The sequence below is a fragment of the Hyla sarda genome, chromosome 3 (genome assembly GCF_029499605.1).
Source record: "Hyla sarda isolate aHylSar1 chromosome 3, aHylSar1.hap1, whole genome shotgun sequence".
NCBI lineage: Eukaryota > Metazoa > Chordata > Amphibia > Anura > Hylidae > Hyla > Hyla sarda.
Genome location: NC_079191.1, coordinates 405,957,011 through 405,977,350, shown reverse-complemented (window position 1 = coordinate 405,977,350; position 20,340 = coordinate 405,957,011). Strand labels below are relative to the sequence as shown.

Below are 20,340 nucleotides of genomic sequence, written 5' to 3'. Positions count from 1 at the left end.
GGCGATTTCCTTTTACCCTGGACAGTTCCTAAAAATGGACAGAGAGAGCACTGTCAGCAGAGAGCACTGTGCTCATGATTCAGCAGACAGCTCTGTGTTTCAAACGGAAAAGAATTTCCACTGTAGTATTCAGCAGCTAATAAGTACAGGAAGGATTAAGATTTTTTAATAGAAGTAATTTACAAATGTGTTTAACTTTCTGGCACCAGTTTATAAAAAAAAAAAAAAAAAAAAAAAGTTTTTCACCGGAGTACCCCTTTAAGGGTTAATATCACCCCTCTCAGTTAGGTTGGCCCCCTCCCCACCTGTGAATCTGCCCAGCAACAGCATTTTGGTTTCTCTCATATTCGAGTGCCCTATCAGGGGGGTTATGGCTTCCCTGGCGTTTGTTGTGCCCTCCCATTAGATAAATGTGGGTCCTCCCTCCCCTGGTGGCCATTATGCCTTTGACCCGGAGATTTGTTCCTCCCTACCTGTTTTTTTATGTATTATGTTTGTAAGCCACAGCTGGCGGAAAAATGAAGAGGATGGGGGTCATCCTGGGTAGACCTGTGCACCGGCGGGTGTGACAGTACCTCCCAGAATGACAAGAAGCCATCAGTGCCTTGTTTGTTGATATGTTTTATACATTTTATAGTTATTTATTGTTATTTATAATAAAGCTGTGTCCGACTTCCACCCACATAAAAGGTTAAATTGTTGTTTGTCTCTTATTTAGCAAATAGGGGGAGGGGTTATTGTTTCAGTAGCAATGATTCATGTCTCAGGAGTCTACAGCAGCTGATAAGTACTGGAAGGCTTCAGAAATTGTTCTCTGCTGAAATTGTTCCGCTCAAAGAAAGAACTAGAGATGAGCGAAGTTACAGAAATTCGATTCGTAACGAACTTCTCGGCTTGGCATTTGATGACTTTTCCTGCATAAATGAGTTAATCTTTCAGGTGCTCCGGTGGCTGGAAAAGGTGGATACAGTCCTAGGAGAGAGTCTCCAGCCACCGGTGCACCTGAAAGCTGAACCAATTTATGCAGGATAAAGTCAGCAACTGCCGAGCCGAGAAGTTCGTGACAAATCAAATTTTTGTACCTTAGCTCATCTCTAGAAAGAATATGTTAATTCTTTGAGCGGAATTACGCAAGCACTGCATAGCTGTCAACGGTGACGGCCCAGTGCCATGCGGTCCTACCGCCACCACCAGCTGCCAGGCTGAATCTCTGCTCGCTGAATTCCCCGAGCGGAGATCTGCAGTGTGAACACACCCTAACTGTGGACAGCAGTATTAAAAAGTCGCCTGTTGCACAGGTTAAAAAGTCGCACAAAAGTCACAGAGATAGGGGTCATACAAAGTGGTTTTCTGAGGTGAAATTTCACAAAAATGTGTACTAGCCCCTTATCTATCATTGTCCCTGCACCATTTAATACATTTGGTACATGTACACGCCAACGACACCATCAAAACCTGTGCATAGCATCAGGGCACCTACACTGACTTTGGGGGCGCACAGGCCCTGATACATCTTGTCAGTTTACTAATAATAGTTACAATTCATGCGTCATGAGAATGCGCCAGCTGAGATGTAACAATACCGCACAATTCCATTGCTGTTGTTCCACAAACAGACTGTGTTCCGTACAATTTAGGGATCGTGTTACATATTTAGGTCGTCCCTTGATGGTTTCTGCCAACCACATTAGAGAGACTAAGCTTCTGGCACGTCTTGCCAAAATACTAATGTTCCTAATATTTACTTCACTGTTGTCCCGAGTGTAGGAAACTTCTCTGCTAATAAATTATAAAGATGATGAAGACGTAAACATCTCCACCTCCGAGACTTACAGTAACCCTGTGCTTCTGTGCTACAGGAGCTTAGATAGTCGAGGACACAAAGTAGGGATCGACCGATTATTGGTTTGGCCGATATTATAGGCCGATATTCACGATTTTGGACATTATCGGTATCGGCAATTACCTTGCCGATAATCCGATAATGCCTCGCCCCCCCGCAGTGCCACCCCCCCCATGCATCGCAGCGCACCCCCCCACCGCACCGCATCCCCCACCGCACCGCAGCACACACCCCCACCGCACCGCCCCGGCCAGAGACCACCGCCGCCACCCGCTTCTCTCCCCCTGCTTGTCCTGGGGTCCTCCTGAGTCCTACCACCGCCACCGCAGCCCCAACGGCACCGCCCCAGCTAGAGACCACCGCCGCCGGTGCCCTATTGCCTCCCCCATCCCCGGTTTTATAATTACCTGTTCCCGGGGTCCGCGCTACTTCTGGCTCCTGCGGCATCCTGTGTTACGCTGTGCGCTGCGCAATGACGAGTGACGTCCTCAACGCGACCTCACCGTCAGTGTGCACAGTGACAGCTCAGGAGGACGCCGCCGGATCCAGAAGTAGTGAGGACCCCGGGCCCCGGGAACAGGTAATTATAAAACCGGGAATGGGGGAGGCAATAGGGCAGCAGCAGTGCCGGTCTCTGGCTGGGGTGGTGCGGTGGGGGGTGCGGTCCGGCGGTGGTGGAGGGTGCGGTGGTAGGACTCAGGAGGACCCCAGGACAGGCAGGGTGAAAGAAGCGGGTGGCAGCGGTGGTCTCTGGCACAGCAAAAGCCACTGCAGTTCATTGATTTAAAGCGCCCGCTTTAAATCAATGATCTGCAGCGGTGTCGTCGTGGGGGTATAAATAGCCGATAATTTATACCCGAATATCGGTATAAGTTATCGGCTAACCTCCACAGATTATCGGTATCGGCCCGAAAAAATCCATATCGGTCGATCCCTAACACAAAGCAGGTTTACACCCCACTGCTGCAAAACTTCAACTCCCAGCATGCCCGGACAGCCAACGGTTGTCCGGGCATGCTGGGAGTTGAAGTTTTGCAACATCTGAAAGGCCACAGTTTGAGACCACTGCATCAGATTAACGTAATAGGATTCTAGCAAATGGGATCCATTGGGACACGTTATTGCCCTTGTGCCCTGTCCCGATAACGGCCGTTAAAGGGGTACTCCGTTGGAAAAAATTTTTTTTTTAAATGAACTGGTGCCAGAAAGTTAAACAGATTTGTAAATTACTTCTATTAAAAAAATCTTTATCCTTCCAGTACTTATTAGCAGCTGTATGCTACAGAGGAAACTTCTTTTTTTGTCTTGTCCACAGTGCTCTCTGCTGACACCTCTATCCGTGTCAGGAACTGTCCAGAGTTGCATAGGTTTGTTATGAGGATTTTCTCCTGCTCTGGACAGTTCCTGATACAGGCATCATGTGTCAGCAGAGAGCATTGTGGATGTGGACAAGACAAAAAAATAAATTCAAAAAGCAAAGAATATCCTCTGTAGCATACAGTTGCTAAAAAGTACTGGAAGGACAAATATTTTTTTAATAGAATTAATGTACAAATCTGTTTAACTTTCTGGCACCAGTTGATTTAAAAAAAAAAATGTTTTCCACCGGAGAACCCCTTTAAAGGCTGAATAAAAAAATAAAAAAAGAAGAGCCTAAAGGCCGTTCACAAACGAGGCATGACGGCAGTGTTAAAGTAGCCTAAGGCTTTGTTCACACATTTCAGTCGTCCGGCATAGTTTCCCCTACAGCGTGCATTGGAGGGAAAATGATGCTAGAACTGATCCCATTCATTTGAATGGGACAGTTCACAATCATCCAGCGTCTCAAATTTGGTTTGGTCGGACAAGGGGGACACAGCTTGCCAGAAACAATGGACGCCGGGTGCCATACAACTGATGACAACTGATGCACGTTGCTATCAGTTGTGGCATCAGTTGCGTTGAGATCTCGGCGGAGTTCACCTATGCCTGAAGCCGGACATATGTGAACCCAGCTTAACTGAAAAAAAACAAAAAAAAACAGCATTTTCGTGGGCCTAGAGGAGCGGGTTGAAAACCATTGGTATAAAGCATTTTATAGGAATATGGCAGCATTGTGAGACACCGATCAGATAGGAAAGTGTTTCCCAACCGCGGTTCTCAAGTAGCTCAACAGCTCATGTTTTCAGGATTTCCTTACCCTTTCACAAGTGATATAATTTTGGTCAGTCCATCAGGCATCATCACAAGTGTTCTGTGTTTGGGTTTGGGGTATCCTCAGATTACAACCTATTGAGGTTACTTGAAGACTGCCCTTGGGAAATCCTGAAATAGGAGAAGTGTTTCAGACTAATGCACACTAGTGTTGCTCACGAATATTCGCAATGCGAATTTTATTCGCGAATATCGCACTATATATTCGTAATTACTAATATTCGTTTTTTTTTTTAGTTTTTTTTTATCACAGTACACATCACAGTGATCACCCCTCTCTGCGAAAATATGCGAAAATAAAATGCGAATATTTTGAATTTAGCGAATATATGACGAATATTCGTCCATATATTCGCGAATATTTGCGAATTCGAATATGGCCTATGCCGCTCAACACTAATGCACACCTCCATTGTAGCTTAGGTTACCGTGCAGCTAAACTTACTCTTAACACAGATTCGCTAAAGACCATTGTGTAAATGCCAATCTTTAATTAACTTGTCAACTAATCAACTGGTGCCAGGAAGTTAAACAGATTTGTAAATTCCTTCTATTTAAAAATCTTAATCCTTCCAGTATTTACCAGCTGCTGTATGCTTCACAGGAAGTTGTGTAGTTATTTTCTATCTGACCACAGTGCTCTCTACTGACACCTCTGTCCATGTCAGGAACTGTCCAGAGCAGGATAGGTTTTCTATGGGGATTTGCTCCTACTCTGGACAGTTCCTGACATGACCAGATGTGTCAGCAGAGAGCACTGTGCTCAGACAGAAAAGAACTTCACAACTTCCTCTGTAGTAGACAGCAGCTGATATGTACTGGAAGGATTACGATTTTTAAATAGAAGTAATTTACAAATATAAGAGAAAAATGTAGCCAGCTCACCACTTGTGTACATTTTGAGCACTCAGTACGTTTTTCTGGAAGCCAGGATGATGCCGAGCCGTTCCTCGGTGTAGCACAAATGAAGAACAGAATCCCAGAATAGGAAAGAATATCCAGCTCCCAGAGAAAAAATTATTATATTAAAACGTCCAAACTCTAATTAATCCATAAATAAAATTGGCATTGCGGGGAACAACAAAAAACACCCAGTGAATTAAAATCACAACGCCGACGTGTTTCGGACCAGTGGGTCCTTAATCGTGCCATGATTAAGGACCCACCGGTCTGAAATGCGTCGGCGTTGTGATTTTAATTCACTGGGTGTTTTTTGTTGTTCCCAGCAATGCCTATTTTTAAATGGATTAATTAAAGTTTGGACATTTTAATTTAATAATTTTTTTCTCTGGGAGCTGGATATCCTTTCCTATTCTGGGATTCTGTTCTACAATTTACAAATATGTTTTACTTTCTGACCCCAGTTTAAAGTTTTAAGTTGAAATATTTTGATTCTTCGCCTGCAATGTTGCAAGCAAACTTTTAGACTAAAATCAGTTTCGTAAGGAATGCGGAGGCTGCAGCCCCAGGTGGGCCACGGATCATTTGGATTTAATATGTATTGGCCGTCTTCTCCTCCTTCTTGTTTTTCTTATTGTCCAGTCTTGTTTCTTGGCGCGCGATCTGATTACGTAAACATTGCTAAGTCTAGAAAATAAAAGTTCCTGCGTTGTCTCATTGAAAAGCTATTACAATTTCATTAGTGTTGGACTGAAGATATCTTTGTAGGATTAGTTGTGAGTCATGTGATCAGCTTAAAAGGTCACGAAAATTGTAGTTGGAAGCTTTTCAACGTTTAGACTGTAAGATGTACAAGGAAGACACATGTGTACATGGTTCTGGGGGTTAATAAAGCTACAGATATGTGAGTTAAAGTAGTGGTCATGGGGCAGGCACTATTTTGTGCCTGCCGGCACTTCGTCTGGCCTCGATGAGGCCAGACGAAGTGCCGGCAGGCACAAAATACTGCCGGCAGGCCCAAAATTGCAATCGCCTCTGTCTTATAGACCCCCACACTGGCCAAGATTTATCAAATTGTGTGAGGAAAAAAATGGAGAGATTTTCCCACAGCAACCAATCACAGCTCAACTAACAAGCTCTGGTAAAGTGAAAGCTGAGCTGTGATTGGTCGCTGTGGGGAAATCCCTCCACTTTATCTCTCACACAGTTTGATAAATCTGGGCCTCTATGTCTATATTCTGCACCTTAGTGTAAGAATGTGAATAGAGAATGCGACATTTTATATTTCTCAAGTACGTACCTTTAAAGGGGTTCTCCAGTGCTTAGACATCTTATCCCCTATCCAAAGGATAGGGGATAAGATGGCTGATCGCGGGAGTCCCGCCCCTGGGACCCCCGTGATCTTGCACGCGGCACCCCGTATGTAATCAGTCCCCGGAGCGTGTTCGCTCCGGGACTGATTACCGGCAACTACAGGGCGGGCGGCGTGTGACGTGACGGGGTGCTGCGTGCAAGATCCCGGGGGTCCCCAACGGCGGGACTCCCGTGATCAGGCATCTTATAAGATGTCTAAGCACTGGAGTACCCCTTTAATGCTGGGCTTACAGTATAGTAAGAGGAATGCAAGTTCCAACCCGACCAAGGGACTTATGACACGAACTGACAGACAATTTAGGAATTTTTATTTTCTATACTTCGTAGTGTTTACGTAATCAGATCGCACATAAGAATCAAGACTGGAGGTGGGACTGGGACTTGCAACCTATCCTAAGACCTCCTACCTGCTAGATCTCCTCAAGGAGTATCGGTACCTGGGGGTGGAGCGGAGGGAGGGGTTAGAATAGTACATAGGCTATGGATAGGCTTCATAGGAAAAAAATAACATACACCATTGAATTGCATGTTGACTAATGCCAGAAGTCTGTCCAATAAAGCTGACAAACTGGAGTTGATAATGTCTGAGGAGGATTATGATATAGTAGGTATAAGAGAGACTTGGTTGGACGATAGCTGTGACTGGGCGGTCAACATACAGGGTTATAGTCTATTCAGGAAGGATCGGGCAAAATGGAAAGGGGGAGGAGTCTGTCTTTATGTAAAGTCTAGTCAGAAGGTCGCACTGCGGGAGGATATATGGGAAGGAAACGATAATTATGGGTAGAAATATATGGAGATAAAAAAATAAATTCTGATAGGGGTTTGCTATAAGCCACCAAATATAATGGAAGAGACAGAAGATCAATTACTGAGGCAAAGAAACAAGGCAGCAAATCAGAATGAGGTGATAATAATGGGGGACTTTAACTATCCTGATATAAACTGGGAGACTGAGACCTGTGAATCTCATAAAGGAAACAGGTTTCTGACTATAGCTAAAGACAATTATCTGTCCCAAATGGTGCAGGGCCCGACCAGAGGGGGCGCCCTACTAGACTTAATATTAACCAACAGACCTGACAGAGGAACTAATGTGCAGGTAAAAGGACACCTGGGAAATAGTGACCATAATATAATATATTATAACTTGTTCTTCAATAAAGGAATCTATCGAGGGGCCACAAAAACAATGAACTTTAGGAAGGCAGAGTTTAATCAGCTCAGAGAAGCCCTTAACAATATAAAATGGGATAATGTCCTCAAAAACAAGAATACTGACACTAAATGGGAGACTTTTAAGAATATTTAAAATTCTCACTGTAAGATGTCTATACCTTATGGGAGTGAAAGGGTCAGGAATAAAAGAAAACCAATGTGGATGAATAAAAATAAAATAAAGTAGAATGTTCTACATATTTTCGAGATACAAAATATGTCCTTCTGTGAATGGGGGGGGGGGGGTCCAGTGGCCGTGGTGACACTCTATTCAATCCAATGGGCAGGGGTGTTGCTAGGTCTCCAAAAGATCCGGGGCACGGGCCATAGGCGTGGCTGAGGGCAGAGACACAAAAATGAGGGGGACAAGGGGGTGGAGCCACATAATGTTGCACGACCCTACAAAATTTTGCTTCACTCAGCTGATGATACTTCAAGCCAAGGAACACAAGCACCAATAAGGAGCATTACAGCACAGATGTATTAGGTGAGGTCACTCTATGTTCTAAGCTATGGTAAGCTCAGGTGACAGCAGCAGGGGGTTCAAGTTTTTAAGAGGTTCCCTACTTGGCATGAAGGACGCCCCTGGTGTAGAGCGTTGCGGAAAATTATTTCAACTATAATAATCAAATGTGAACAAAGAAGTCGTCCAGCTCCCAAGATGCAATTAAAAGTAGTATTCTTTATTGATCCATCAGATAGGATTCAAACACAGAGGTAGAAGCGTCTGACGCGTTTCGCACGGAAAGTGCTTAATCGTAGACTAGCTTCTCAACTTAACACACAGTTTAAAATATGGTATTTTAAACTGTGTGTTAAGTTGAGAAGCTAGTCTACGATTAAGCACGTTCCGTGCGAAACGCGTCAGTCGCTTCTACCTCTGTGTGTGAATCCTATCTGATGGATCAATAAAGAATACTACTTTTAATTGCATCTTGGGAGCTGGACGACTTCTTTGTTCACATTTTCGTGTTTGGCCGAGGGCGGGACTGGCACGTCCGTGCTCAGCTGATGCATGTTCCCTAATAGGTGGTGAGCGGAACCGGTGTCTTGCACAAATATAATAATCAAATATACCAACTGCCAAGTAACGGAAAAGCGCTAAAGATGTTTTAACCATGTGAAACTACAGCTCCCCGAATGATATAAGCAGTGGTGAGGGGATGCTGGGAGTAGTTGTTTCACTAAACATAACTGCAGCATGTACAAGTGACACAATCAGGAGTATACAGCATGATATTATAGACTCACATGGGCTTCTTCTCTGAGCAGCGGAGATTAATTTTCCTTTTCTTCTCTATCCGGTAAAGACAATCATAATGACTTCCCTCGGCCATGGCTCATCTCCACAGAACCCGCCAGACAAACATTTTAGGCTCTTTTCTCCAGCACAATCCTCACCTCTATACAACCCCCCCATTTGTATTGTCCCACAGTAATAGTGCCCACATATATAGTTGTAGGCCCCTCTGTGCCCCCAGATATACTTATAGGCCCCTCTGTGCCCCCAGATATACTTATAGGCCCCTCTGTGCCCCCAGATATACTTATAGGCCCCTCTGTGCCCCCAGATATACTTATAGGCCCCTCTGTGCCCCCAGATATACTTATAGGCCCCTCTGTGCCCCAGATATACTTATAGGCCCCTCTGTGCCCCAGATATACTTATAGGCCCCTCTGTGCCCCCAGATATACTTATAGGCCCCTCTGTGCCCCCAGATATAATTATAGGCCCCTCTGTGCCCCCCAGATATACTTATAGGCCCCTCTGTGCCCCAGATATACTTATAGGCCCCTCTGTGCCCCAGATATACTTATAGGCCCTTCTGTGCCCCCAGATATACTTATAGGCCCCTCTGTGCCCCCAGATATACTTGTAGGCCCCTCTGTGCCCCCAGATATACTTGTAGGCCCCTCTGTGCCCCCAGATATACTTATAGGCCCCTCTGTGCCCCAGATATACTTATAGGCCCCTCTGTGCCCCCAGATATACTTATAGGCCCCTCTGTGCCCCCAGATATACTTATAGGCCCCTCTGTGCCCCCAGATATACTTATAGGCCCCTCTGTGCCCCCAGATATACTTATAGGCCCCTCTGTGCCCCCAGATATACTTATAGGCACCTCTGTGCCCCCAGATATACTTATAGGCCCCTCTGTGCCCCCAGATATAATTATAGGCCCCTCTGTGCCCCCAGATATACTTATAGGCCCCTCTGTGCCCCCAGATATACTTATAGGCCCCTCTGTGCCCCCAGATATAATTATAGGCCCCTCTGTGCCCCCAGATATACTTATAGGCCCCTCTGTGCCCCCAGATATACTTATAGGCCCCTCTGTGCCCCAGATATACTTATAGGCCCCTCTGTGCCCCCAGATATACTTATAGGCCCCTCTGTGCCCCCAGATATACTTGTAGGCCCCTCTGTGCCCCCAGATATACTTATAGGCCCCTCTGTACCCCAGATATACTTATAGGCCCCTCTGTGCCCCCAGATATACTTATAGGCCCCTCTGTGCCCCCAGATATACTTATAGGCCCTTCTGTGCCCCCAGATATACTTATAGGCCCCTGTGTGCCCCAATGTATAGCTGTGGGCCCCTCTGTACCCCCTGAATATAGTTATAGGCCCCTCTGAGCTCCATATATATAGTTATATGCCCTCTCTATAATACAGGATATAACTTAGGATCAGTACAGGATAAGTAATGTAATGTATGTACACAGTGACCCCACCAGCAGAATAGTGAGTGCAGCTCTGCAGTATACCAAATGTTACTCCTGAACTTGCGTTACATCCTATAATTAATATACGGTATTAACATCAGGTACACTCCAGAGCTGAACTCATTTTTCTGCTGGTGGGGTCACTGTATAAAATTACATTACTTACCCTGTACATGGGTTTACATTATAGTGTATATACTGTATAACAGTATTTCCCAACTAGGGTGTCTCCAGCTGTTGCAAAACTACAACTCCCAGCAAAAAGGCTGTCAAGGCATGCTGGGAGTTGTAATTTTTCCACAGCTGGAGGCACCCTGGTTGGGAAACAGTGCTGTACCAGCACAACAGTGACTACAGTCCTGGGAACTCACCAGACTCTCTCTCTCTTCTGTTTTTTATCCGAGGTGCTCTGCATGTATATCAGCTCCGCACCGCGTCCTGGTCACATGATTGGGACATCACCAATGGTCCTACACCTTTAGCATATTGCAGTACAGAGCAGGTCCTAGATGGGTAATTACTCCCATTTGGGGGACCTGGCTTTACATTCGGGCCCGTGCCCCGAATGTTTTAGCCTAGTGACGCCCCTGTCGATGGGCCTGATGAAGAAAGCCAAATGCAGTGCTCGCCTATCTTCATCAAGGTCATAGAATTGAAAGGAGGGGAATCGTGTATGTCTGACCAAGACTCCATTCAAGGGACATAGAAGTCCCACTCTTGTGATCAGTGGGGTTCCAAGCAATCGGACACACAGCAGTCAGACATTTATTAGCTATCCTCAAAATAAGTAATAAGCAGTGGCGTCTCCAGCATTCAAATTTAAGGGGGGGCACATGGGGGGCCAGTGACAAAAGTGGGGGGGCAATTTTAAAATGTGTGTATGTGTGTGTATATATATATATATATATATATATATATACACACACACACACACACACACACACACACACACACACATATATATATATATATATATACACACACAATGATTTTTTTTCCGTTTTTGCCATAGATTTTTGGGTAAATGACTGATGTCATTATAAAGTAGAATTGGTGGTGCAAAAAAATAAGCATCATATGGACTTTTAGGTGCAAAATTGAAAGGGTTATGATTTTTAAAAGGTAAGGAGGAAAAAACTAAAGTACAAAAACGGAAAAACGCTCGGACCTTAAGGTGTTAAAACTTTTGGACACTACCATCAACTTTGATAGCGGCATCTAAAGTGTTAATGTCGGACATCAGCCTGATTGGTGATATCTGGCATTAGCTGAGGGTTCTAGCTAATGATTTATACAACACAGTGGGAGCAGGCACTGTGCGTACACATACGCCTTGTGTCCTTAGGGCTCATTTACACGGATGGATCCTCAGCATATTCTACGCTGCGGATCCCCCGACAATGCACACATCGCGGCTGCTCTCGGCCTAGCTCAGAGAGCAGGAGGAGCGGCCATGATGTGCGCGAGTATAAACATCAAAGCGTGTCTGCTCGTAGCGGAGGATTGCCGGTATGAGCATGCACAGATAGAGGCAGCACTGTAGGGTCCATTATCGGCGGATCCGCAGCGTAAAATACACTGTGGATCCACCCCTGAATGAGCCCTTAGGATACGCTCACACGTACAGGATCTGCTGTATATTTTCTGCAGCTGATTTTGCTACCTATTGAAGCTAATGGGTTGCAAAATCAGCTGCACAAAATATACAGCAAAAATATGCAGCAGATCCTGTACATGTGAATGTACCCTTAAGGGGTTAATGAGGGGTTAATGTGTTCACATGTTGTCCTTCCAGAGGGGTCACTTTCCCTCCTCCAGTGTCCACAGGTCTCCAACAGGTCACAATACCAGAACAATTTATGGAAAAATCACCGCAAAAATTGCGCTGTTTTACCGCGATTTACGAAAAATCGCGGTAAAAGCGCGCAATTTCCCCAAAAAAATTTTGTGATAATGTGTCCTGTTGGTGACCTGTGGACACTGGAGGAGGGAAAGTGACCCCTCTGGTCTGCTACTATACACATTACTCAGCCCCGGGATATACTCAGGGGGGAGAGAGGGAGGACACGGGACATCACTCACCTCACATGAAGGGGCCGCTCTGCTGTGTGACCTGTCAGCTCTCGGCCTGTCCTCTCCTGTGCTGGGGGCGGAGCCATCAATGTATCGGGACATCCCTATTTATTTTAAATTGGGGGGCCCAAGGGGGGGCACGGCCTGATCTAGGGGGGGCCATGGCCCCCTCTGGCCCCCCCCCCCCCTAGCGACGCCACTGGTAATAAGTATTGTTTTTAGGGGAAAAACCTTTTGAGTTCTGGCTGAAGCACGTGGTAAAGCCATGTATAAGGAGGCATACGGGGTCTCTATTGTGGACTCTTAGGTGCCCTTGTGACCAATGCTTCCAGCAAGTATATCTCCAATATCTATCTCCAAAGCATATAATGGAGCTAGAGATGAGCGAATTTACAGTAAATTCGATTCGTCACAAACTTCTCGGCTCGGCAGTTGATGTCTTTTCCTGCATAAATTAGTTCAGCCTTCAGGTGCTCCCGTGGGCTGGAAAAGGTGGATACAGTCCTAGAAAAGAGTCTCCTAGGACTGTATTCAACTTTTCCAGCCCACGGGAGCACCGGAAAGCTGAACTAATTTATGCAGGAAAAGTTATAAACTGCCGAGCAGAGAAGTTCGTGATGAATCGAATTTACTGTAAGTTCACTCATCTCTAAATGGAGCATGCCAAGATGTTTCTTCCAAGTTTTAATATTAGACTATAAGGAAAAACCTCTGTGCAGCCCCATGTAAGAATGGAGGCACGCATTGTTATATTATGGACCCATAGTAGGCTACAGGCAGTGTATTCTGGATCTGTACAGCACCGAGCAGTAACTCGAGCACATTGGCTCCTAATCGGGCAGCGTTGTCTCTCTTTTATCTCGTCTTAGTGAATCATTATGTTAGTTTGGACATTTTTTTATTGAAATATTTTGATCTTTTATTCGGATCATTTGACTTACAATTCCTGGCAAGTGTATGAACAGCAAATTGCAGTCCTTCATAACCCTTCATGCATAGCAAGTATCAGACGGAAGCTTTCATCTACATTAAAAGGCTATTGATAATGTCACCATCCATTAGCAGGACATCAAAGCGACTTTATAGAAACGATCATTAAATAATCAGCACTCATTTGTTTCTTTGGTTTTTTCTTTGTGTGCAGATGCAGCAGCTGGAAAGACAAGTTATTGATGCAAACCGACGTGCGGAACAAGCGTATGAGCAGGTAATGACTAACGCTCATGTAGGTTGTCACTGTGTGGAAAACCTTATGGAGTAGAGCCAAGACCTTTGTCAGTATTCTTCTCGAAGTGAATGTGTATGTATTGGCTATGTGGTTAGGTATAACCTTTTGGAAATTATATATATGTATATTTAAAAACATGGAAATTGGTTAATTATATAATGTATTTTTTAAGCAATAACATTTCCGTTTTAGCAAGAAAATCTTGTTAAGTTAAAGGGGTACTCCACCCCTAGACATCTTATCCCCTATTCAAAGGATAGGGGATAAGATGTCTGATCGCGGGGGTCCCGCAATATAGCATGCAGCACCCACCGTATCTGTTTCCGGCAGCGCTGGAGGTTCTGGCTCCCGACCACAGGTACGGAAGATCGTGACGTCATGACTCCGCCCCCCCCCCCCCCCGTGTGATGTCACGCCCCGCCCCCTCAAAGCAAATCTATCTACTTTTTTAATACATTGCTACTTTTTTAATACATTTTATTAAAAAAAAAATTATAAAAAATTTATTAAAAGTTTTTTATATGCAAATGTGGTATAAAAAAAAAGTACAGATCATGGCGCAAAAAATTAGCCCTCATACCGCCGCTTATACGGAAAAATGAAAAAGTTCTAGGTCATCAAAATAAAGGGATTATAAACGTACTAATTTGGTTAAAAAGTTAGTGATTTTTTTTAAGCACAACAATAATATAAAAGTACGTAATAATGGGTATCATTTTAATCGTATTGACCCTCAGAATAAAGAACACACGTCATTTTTACCGTAAATTGTACGACGTGAAAACGAAACCTTCCAATATTAGCAAAATTGCGTTTTTCTTTTTAATTTCCCCACAAAAATAGTGTTTTTTGGTTGCGCCATACATTTTATGATACAATGAGTGATGTCATTGCAAAGGACAACTGGTCTCGCAAAAAACAAGCCCTCATACTACTCTGTGGATGAAACTATAAAAGAGTTATGATTTTTAGAAGGCGAGGAGGAAAAAACGAAAACGTAAAAATTTAATTGTCTGAGTCCTTAAGGCCAAAATGGGCTGAGTCCTTAAGGGGTTAAGGTTGGATTTCTGATAAAAGGGGACTGAGCATGTAGATGATAAAGAGATGTGTGTGTGATCAACGTATTGTACAATGATAACAATTATAGTTACTATATGGGAGACATGCAAAAATGTAGTGAGAGAGAAGACAAGATCTACACGCTATCGTGATGATTTTATAAGGGCTCTGAACTTAAAATAGGTTCAAATCGCATTAATCAATACCCCCGCTTCATGGTCATGTCACAGTGTGTCAATGTAGAACAGTGGTCTTCAAACTGTGGCCCACCAGATGTTGCAAAACTACAATTCCCAGCATGCCCGGACAGCCGTTGGCTGTCCGGGCATGCTGGGAGTTGTAGTTTTGCAACATCTGGAGGGCCACAGTTTGAAGACCGCTGATGTAGAACAATGTAGTAAAGTTCGGACTGTGGCTTTATCTTTAGAAATTCTCATATTAACCTTTATATCCAGTTCTGGCCTCATACGCAGGAGCATTGATGAAGCAACTGTAGACCATTAACCTCTGCACTTCCTTAGATAGACCACCAGGGAAGTTTTAAGTAAGATAAAATATATTGTTTCCCCATATTTCCTGTTTATAAACCCAAGTACATCTGATAGTCAGGCCAATCTTTTAGTACGAAAAAAGCTGAGTTTTACTTATACAAGGTGGTTATAAGTATCGTATTGTTACAAAAGTCATTATACACATTGATGGCCTATCCTTAGGATGTGTGTGATCGGAGGGGTCCAACCCCCAAGACCTTCACCAATTAGAAGAAGAAAAGGCATCATTAATGAATGTCAAAACCCCATTGCGTGTTTCTGTGAGATGGGAATGTTTGTTGTGGGACATTTGCTTTGTTATTATGTTTTAATGGAATTACACTATTTGATATTGTTCATGCCCAATAATCCTGCTTTACACTAGTGTTGCTCGCGAATATTCGTGAATATAGCACTATATATTTGTAATTACGAATATTCGTTTTTTTTTGTAATTTTTTTTTCACATCACAGTGATCATCCCTCTCTGCTTCCAGCTTGTGTGGTGTAAAGAAGGCTCTAATACTTCTGTGTGAGACTGGCGTGCGAATTTTCGCATATGCAAATTTTCGCCTATGTTAACTTTCTATATGTTAATTTTCGCATATGCAAATTTTCGCCTATGTTAACTTTCTATATGTTAATTTTCGCATATGCTAATTTTCGCATACGCACATTTTCGCATATGCGAAAATAAAACGCGAATATTACGAATATGCGAATTTAGCGAATATTCGTCCATATATTCGCGAAATATCGCGAATTCGGATATGGCCTATGCCGCTCAACACTACTTTACACTGGCTCGATGCAGTTGTACTTTGTCATAATGCTATATACACTATTGTCTTTGGTGACATTGGGGGGGGGGGGTGGTATTTATGAATAATGGCTGTGGTATGTGTTTTTTTACTCCTTTTTATCATGGGTGGCTTTTTAACTCACCGCAACAAATTTACAAAAAGACCGAAGCCGGGCTATACATTTGGTGCAATTTCAGAAATAACTGAATTGTGTGAATTTACCCACCTTTCAGGTGATAGTTCCAGGAAGCTCTTTCAGAGGTGATTCCTTGTGTGTTACCGCAAGACAGTTTAGTAACTTCATTGTGAATGTCCTTTTTTTTTTACATTTCATTTTACATCTTTTCATCAGCTCACAGAATTATAAATCCAATGAGAGGAAGGGGCGTGTCCCTCCCTTGTGGTGGTGGAAGGTGATTGGTGCGCCTGCTCATGAAGCCTTGTCCATGAGTCATCTCTTGTCCATGACTCATTGGCTGCTGCATGACTGGTGAGTGTCCCAGTAGGTATGGAGACCCCTAGTGGTGGGATTCTGATGAGCTGTTTTCTTCATAAACTACTAGAAAATTGTGAAACAAACATATTACAATAAGTGTCTAATTTGCATCTGTAAAACCTAGTAATTTTAAAGGGTACCTCTCATCAAAAAAACTTTTGATATATTATAGATTAATGTATGCAGAATAACTTTACAATTGCATGTTATTAAAAAATATGCCTCTTTCTATTTAATTTTCCACTTTGAAGAAATGACCACTAGGGGTCTCCCTACCAGTCCTGGCAGCAAGCATTTCAGACTCATGCTGGAGTCCTAGACACTACGAGCTGCCAGTCTGCTTTGTTCACAAAGGAGAACACTCAGAGCTGCCAGCCTGCTTTGTTCACTGCCTGTTTGGCTGTGAACAAAGCAGGCTGGCAGCTCTGAGTGTTTAGGACTCCAGCATGAGTCAGAAATGCTTGCTGACAGGACTGATCGGGAAAAATACAATAGAAAGAAGCATATTTTTCATTAACATGCTATTGTAAAGTTATTCAACATTCATTAATCTATAATATATCAAAAGTTTATTTGATGAGAGGTACCCTTTAAAGTAATAATTTGGATAAACATGTAAACAAGTATGGTTTGTAAACTTAATTGTACCAAATATCCAGACTTTTAAACATATCCTTCCTAACCATATTGAAAAATTGTTTACAAATAAAAAAATCAACACAGTTATTATGTAATAGGGATTTGCGCCATTTTAAAGGGGTTGCGCCAAATTTAGCACTTTAAAAAAAAAAAAAGTCACATTTTCATAGATTCTTGACCACTGCAAAAACCCGACTCAAAACATACGTACCACAGCCAAACACAGGAATGTGCATATATGAAAACATACTGCGCCAAAATATTGAGACAATTTTACCCAAGAAAGCAAGGATAAAATGCTTCATAAATACCCCCCATTGTCTCTGTGAGTAAGAGCGCCCATTGTACATTGCACCGCATAGAGGAACATTCCAGATAGTGTGGTGCCTATTCTAGCCTAGTCTCTCTCTCTAGGGATGGAAATCAGTTCAGTCTATCTTAGTCCCTCCAGATGAGAGGACATCTAATGACTCCTATGGAGAGGATGTGTAAGTGCTCAGGGGTGTTTTTAGCCAACCTTTTAGGCTGAGAACCTGCTTTTGTGGCCTTGAAGGATAGGACCAGCGTCACTTGAGGCCTCTATGATAACGATGACCAGCATCATTGTACTATTTTTGTAGACTCTTTCATGCTGATAAGGACTTTCTAGGACTATAGTCCAAAGTGTTTTTTTCAATGATTGTCTGGGGTACAAGGTAAGATTCTAAATTCTGGAGTTTCATTTCTAATCCATGAATAGGGATTGAGAGAAAGAGAGAAGAGACTGTAGTAAGAAGTCGTACAAAAACCCCATAGCACATCTAGAACATTATAGGACTTCAGTTCAGACCTAGAGACTTTGTAGCTAACACATTTGCTTTGGAAAAACTATTTAGCATTTCATCTATCTCTGTTCTTGGCTCATTGTCTGCACACATAACATTAAGGACACCTCACAATTCTAAAACGGGACACTGTTTAGGATGTACCTTAAAGGGGTACTGTGCCCCTAGACATCTTATCCCCTATCCAAAGTGGGGCTCCCGTGATCTCCCTGCTGCACCCGGCGTTTGTTTAGAGGGTCGGGTCCAGCACCGGAGGCTCATGACGTCACAGTCACACCCGCTCATGACTTCACGGCCATGCTCCCTCAATGCAAGTCTATGGGACGGGGCGTGATGACCGTCACGTCCCCTCCAATTGACTTGCATTGAGGGGGTGTAGCCTTGATGTCAAGAGTGTGGCGTTACTGTGACATTTCGAGCCTCCGCCCGGCTCCGTGCAAAGGATGTCTGGGGTTCTGCAGCTGAGATCCTTTGGATAGGGGATAAAATATCTAGGGGCGGAGTACCCCTTAAAGGGGAAATCATACCATCTAAACATACCTCCCAGCACTCAGGATGTCAATCAAACTTGTCCAAGTGGGAGGAGGACACCGAAAGCTGCCAGATTCATTTTCCGTTCACTGTATAGCAGTCACTTGTATACAGCACCTGTGCTGTTGTTTTTTAACACTATGCAGCATCTTATGGAGCAGAGGAGAACAGTGTCAGAATGCTGTTCTCCTCACCTGACAGGTTCGGGGCTAGTGTGTGAGGCACCATGTACTTTACAGGTTCTCTTTAACATGCTTAATACACTGCACAAAATATATGCCACATACAACATTTAATACATTTGGCCCATATGCAACACTACTTTATTTTTCATCAAAAGCTATCTTAGGTTGGATCCCAGCATGAGGAAGGTCTTCTCTTTTACACTCATGACTGTACACTATTGGGCCACCTCTGACCTGGATACAAGATGAGATACAGTTGGACATGGAGACATACAGGTTCCATGTGGCAGCTTGTGGCACATTTGCCCACTGATGTTGCAACTTGACCTGTGGATACTGCAGACTTGTAGGTTGACATAGCTGGCTTTCCATAAATGCTCAATTGGCAATAAATCTGGCAACTGGGCAGGCCATGTAAGTGTTGCAATCTAGGGGAGACATTCTTGAGAAGCCCTTGCTGTGTGTGGGTGAGCTTTAGGGTCTATTTTCATGGCAGAATTTCCACATATCCACACCAATTCCACTTCCGCATTTATTTGGTTGGTTTCTGGCTTGTGAAAATTTTGTGCGGAATTTGTGCGGAATCGGTGCAGAATCCGCATACTGAAATTCTGAAAGTGTGAATGGGAGTGCGGAATCAGATTGATGTCAATTGAACTTTAATTTGAGGCGGAATCCGTGCGGAATCTGTGTGGAATTCCGCATGCGGAGATTCTGCTGTGTTAATATACCCTTATTCTGCTGATAATGCCAGTGATAAAGCCATTAGAGGCAACACATGTGGCCTCAGGATGTCCTGCACATATCACAGAGCTGGGGAAGGGTGTTGTTTCACAGTAAAGCCAGGATTGAAGCGCCAATACTGGAACTTGACCGTTGTCGGTTCACAAACAGAACCTGGATTGGTAGCTGAAGACGATGCAGTTTCAGGCTATAGCAGTATGGGTTTCGCATTCACAACCCTACTGCAAACAAAGGTATCGGTGGCTGGCTGTCAATGGCAGGGCACGTATTGGGCACGTATTGGGAACTGTGACACCAACTTTCCTTCTGCTAAGCCCTTGAAAATGGTTCTGGCAGAGACAGGTGTAACCTTTGTCTGGACGGTGGACATGGAAACTGTGGGAGCTGCTTGTGATTGTTGGTGGATCAAACAATCCTCTACTGGTGGTTTGTCTGGGCCATCTGGAGCCTGTTTGCTGTGTGCGTACTGAGGTGGCCCAGTATGGGAGTTGTTACCCCGTACCCTTGCTGCCCTGTCAGGCAGCCTCCCTGCAGTGTCCCCTGGGCCTCCCCTGTATCTGTTCTACTCTAATTGTATATTATCCCCTATGTTATGTTTATAAGAATGTTGTATCTTTAAGAAAGGTTAACATGTGATCACCAGTTGTCATGTGATTGTTACCCAGGAGGTATAAGTGACCAGGTGACTTAAGGGTGACCAATGGGACCCCACCGGAGTCTCCCCCATAAAAGCCCTGGGAGGAGTCTCTTTTCTCTCTTAGTTCCTGAGACTTTGCAGAGGTGCAGAGGAGCCTAAGAGTCTGGAGTCATAGGAGCCTCAAGTAAAGTCTGCAGCCACAGTCTGTCTACAGTCAAGTCAAGTCAGTCACTGTCATCTATTGTCAAGTCATCTTGGCCTGCAATAATTTGTCCAAAACCACTGCAAGTCCCAGCAAGCCCTTAAGGTCTCTCACTGGTCACCTCCCTGACCTGG

General features: G+C 43.9%; 1 protein-coding gene across 3 annotated transcripts in view; it reads left to right on the top strand.

Moving 5' to 3' along the window:
- The window catches only part of PLEKHH2 (pleckstrin homology, MyTH4 and FERM domain containing H2), a 233,094-nt gene that overhangs the window by 100,576 nt on the left and 112,178 nt on the right, over positions 1–20,340 (top strand). For all 3 annotated transcript variants that reach the window (XM_056568139.1, XM_056568140.1, XM_056568141.1), the window contains exon 3: positions 13,473–13,535. In XM_056568139.1, coding sequence (XP_056424114.1) covers positions 13,473–13,535 — 63 coding nt within the window. The remainder of the gene's footprint in view (positions 1–13,472; positions 13,536–20,340) is intronic.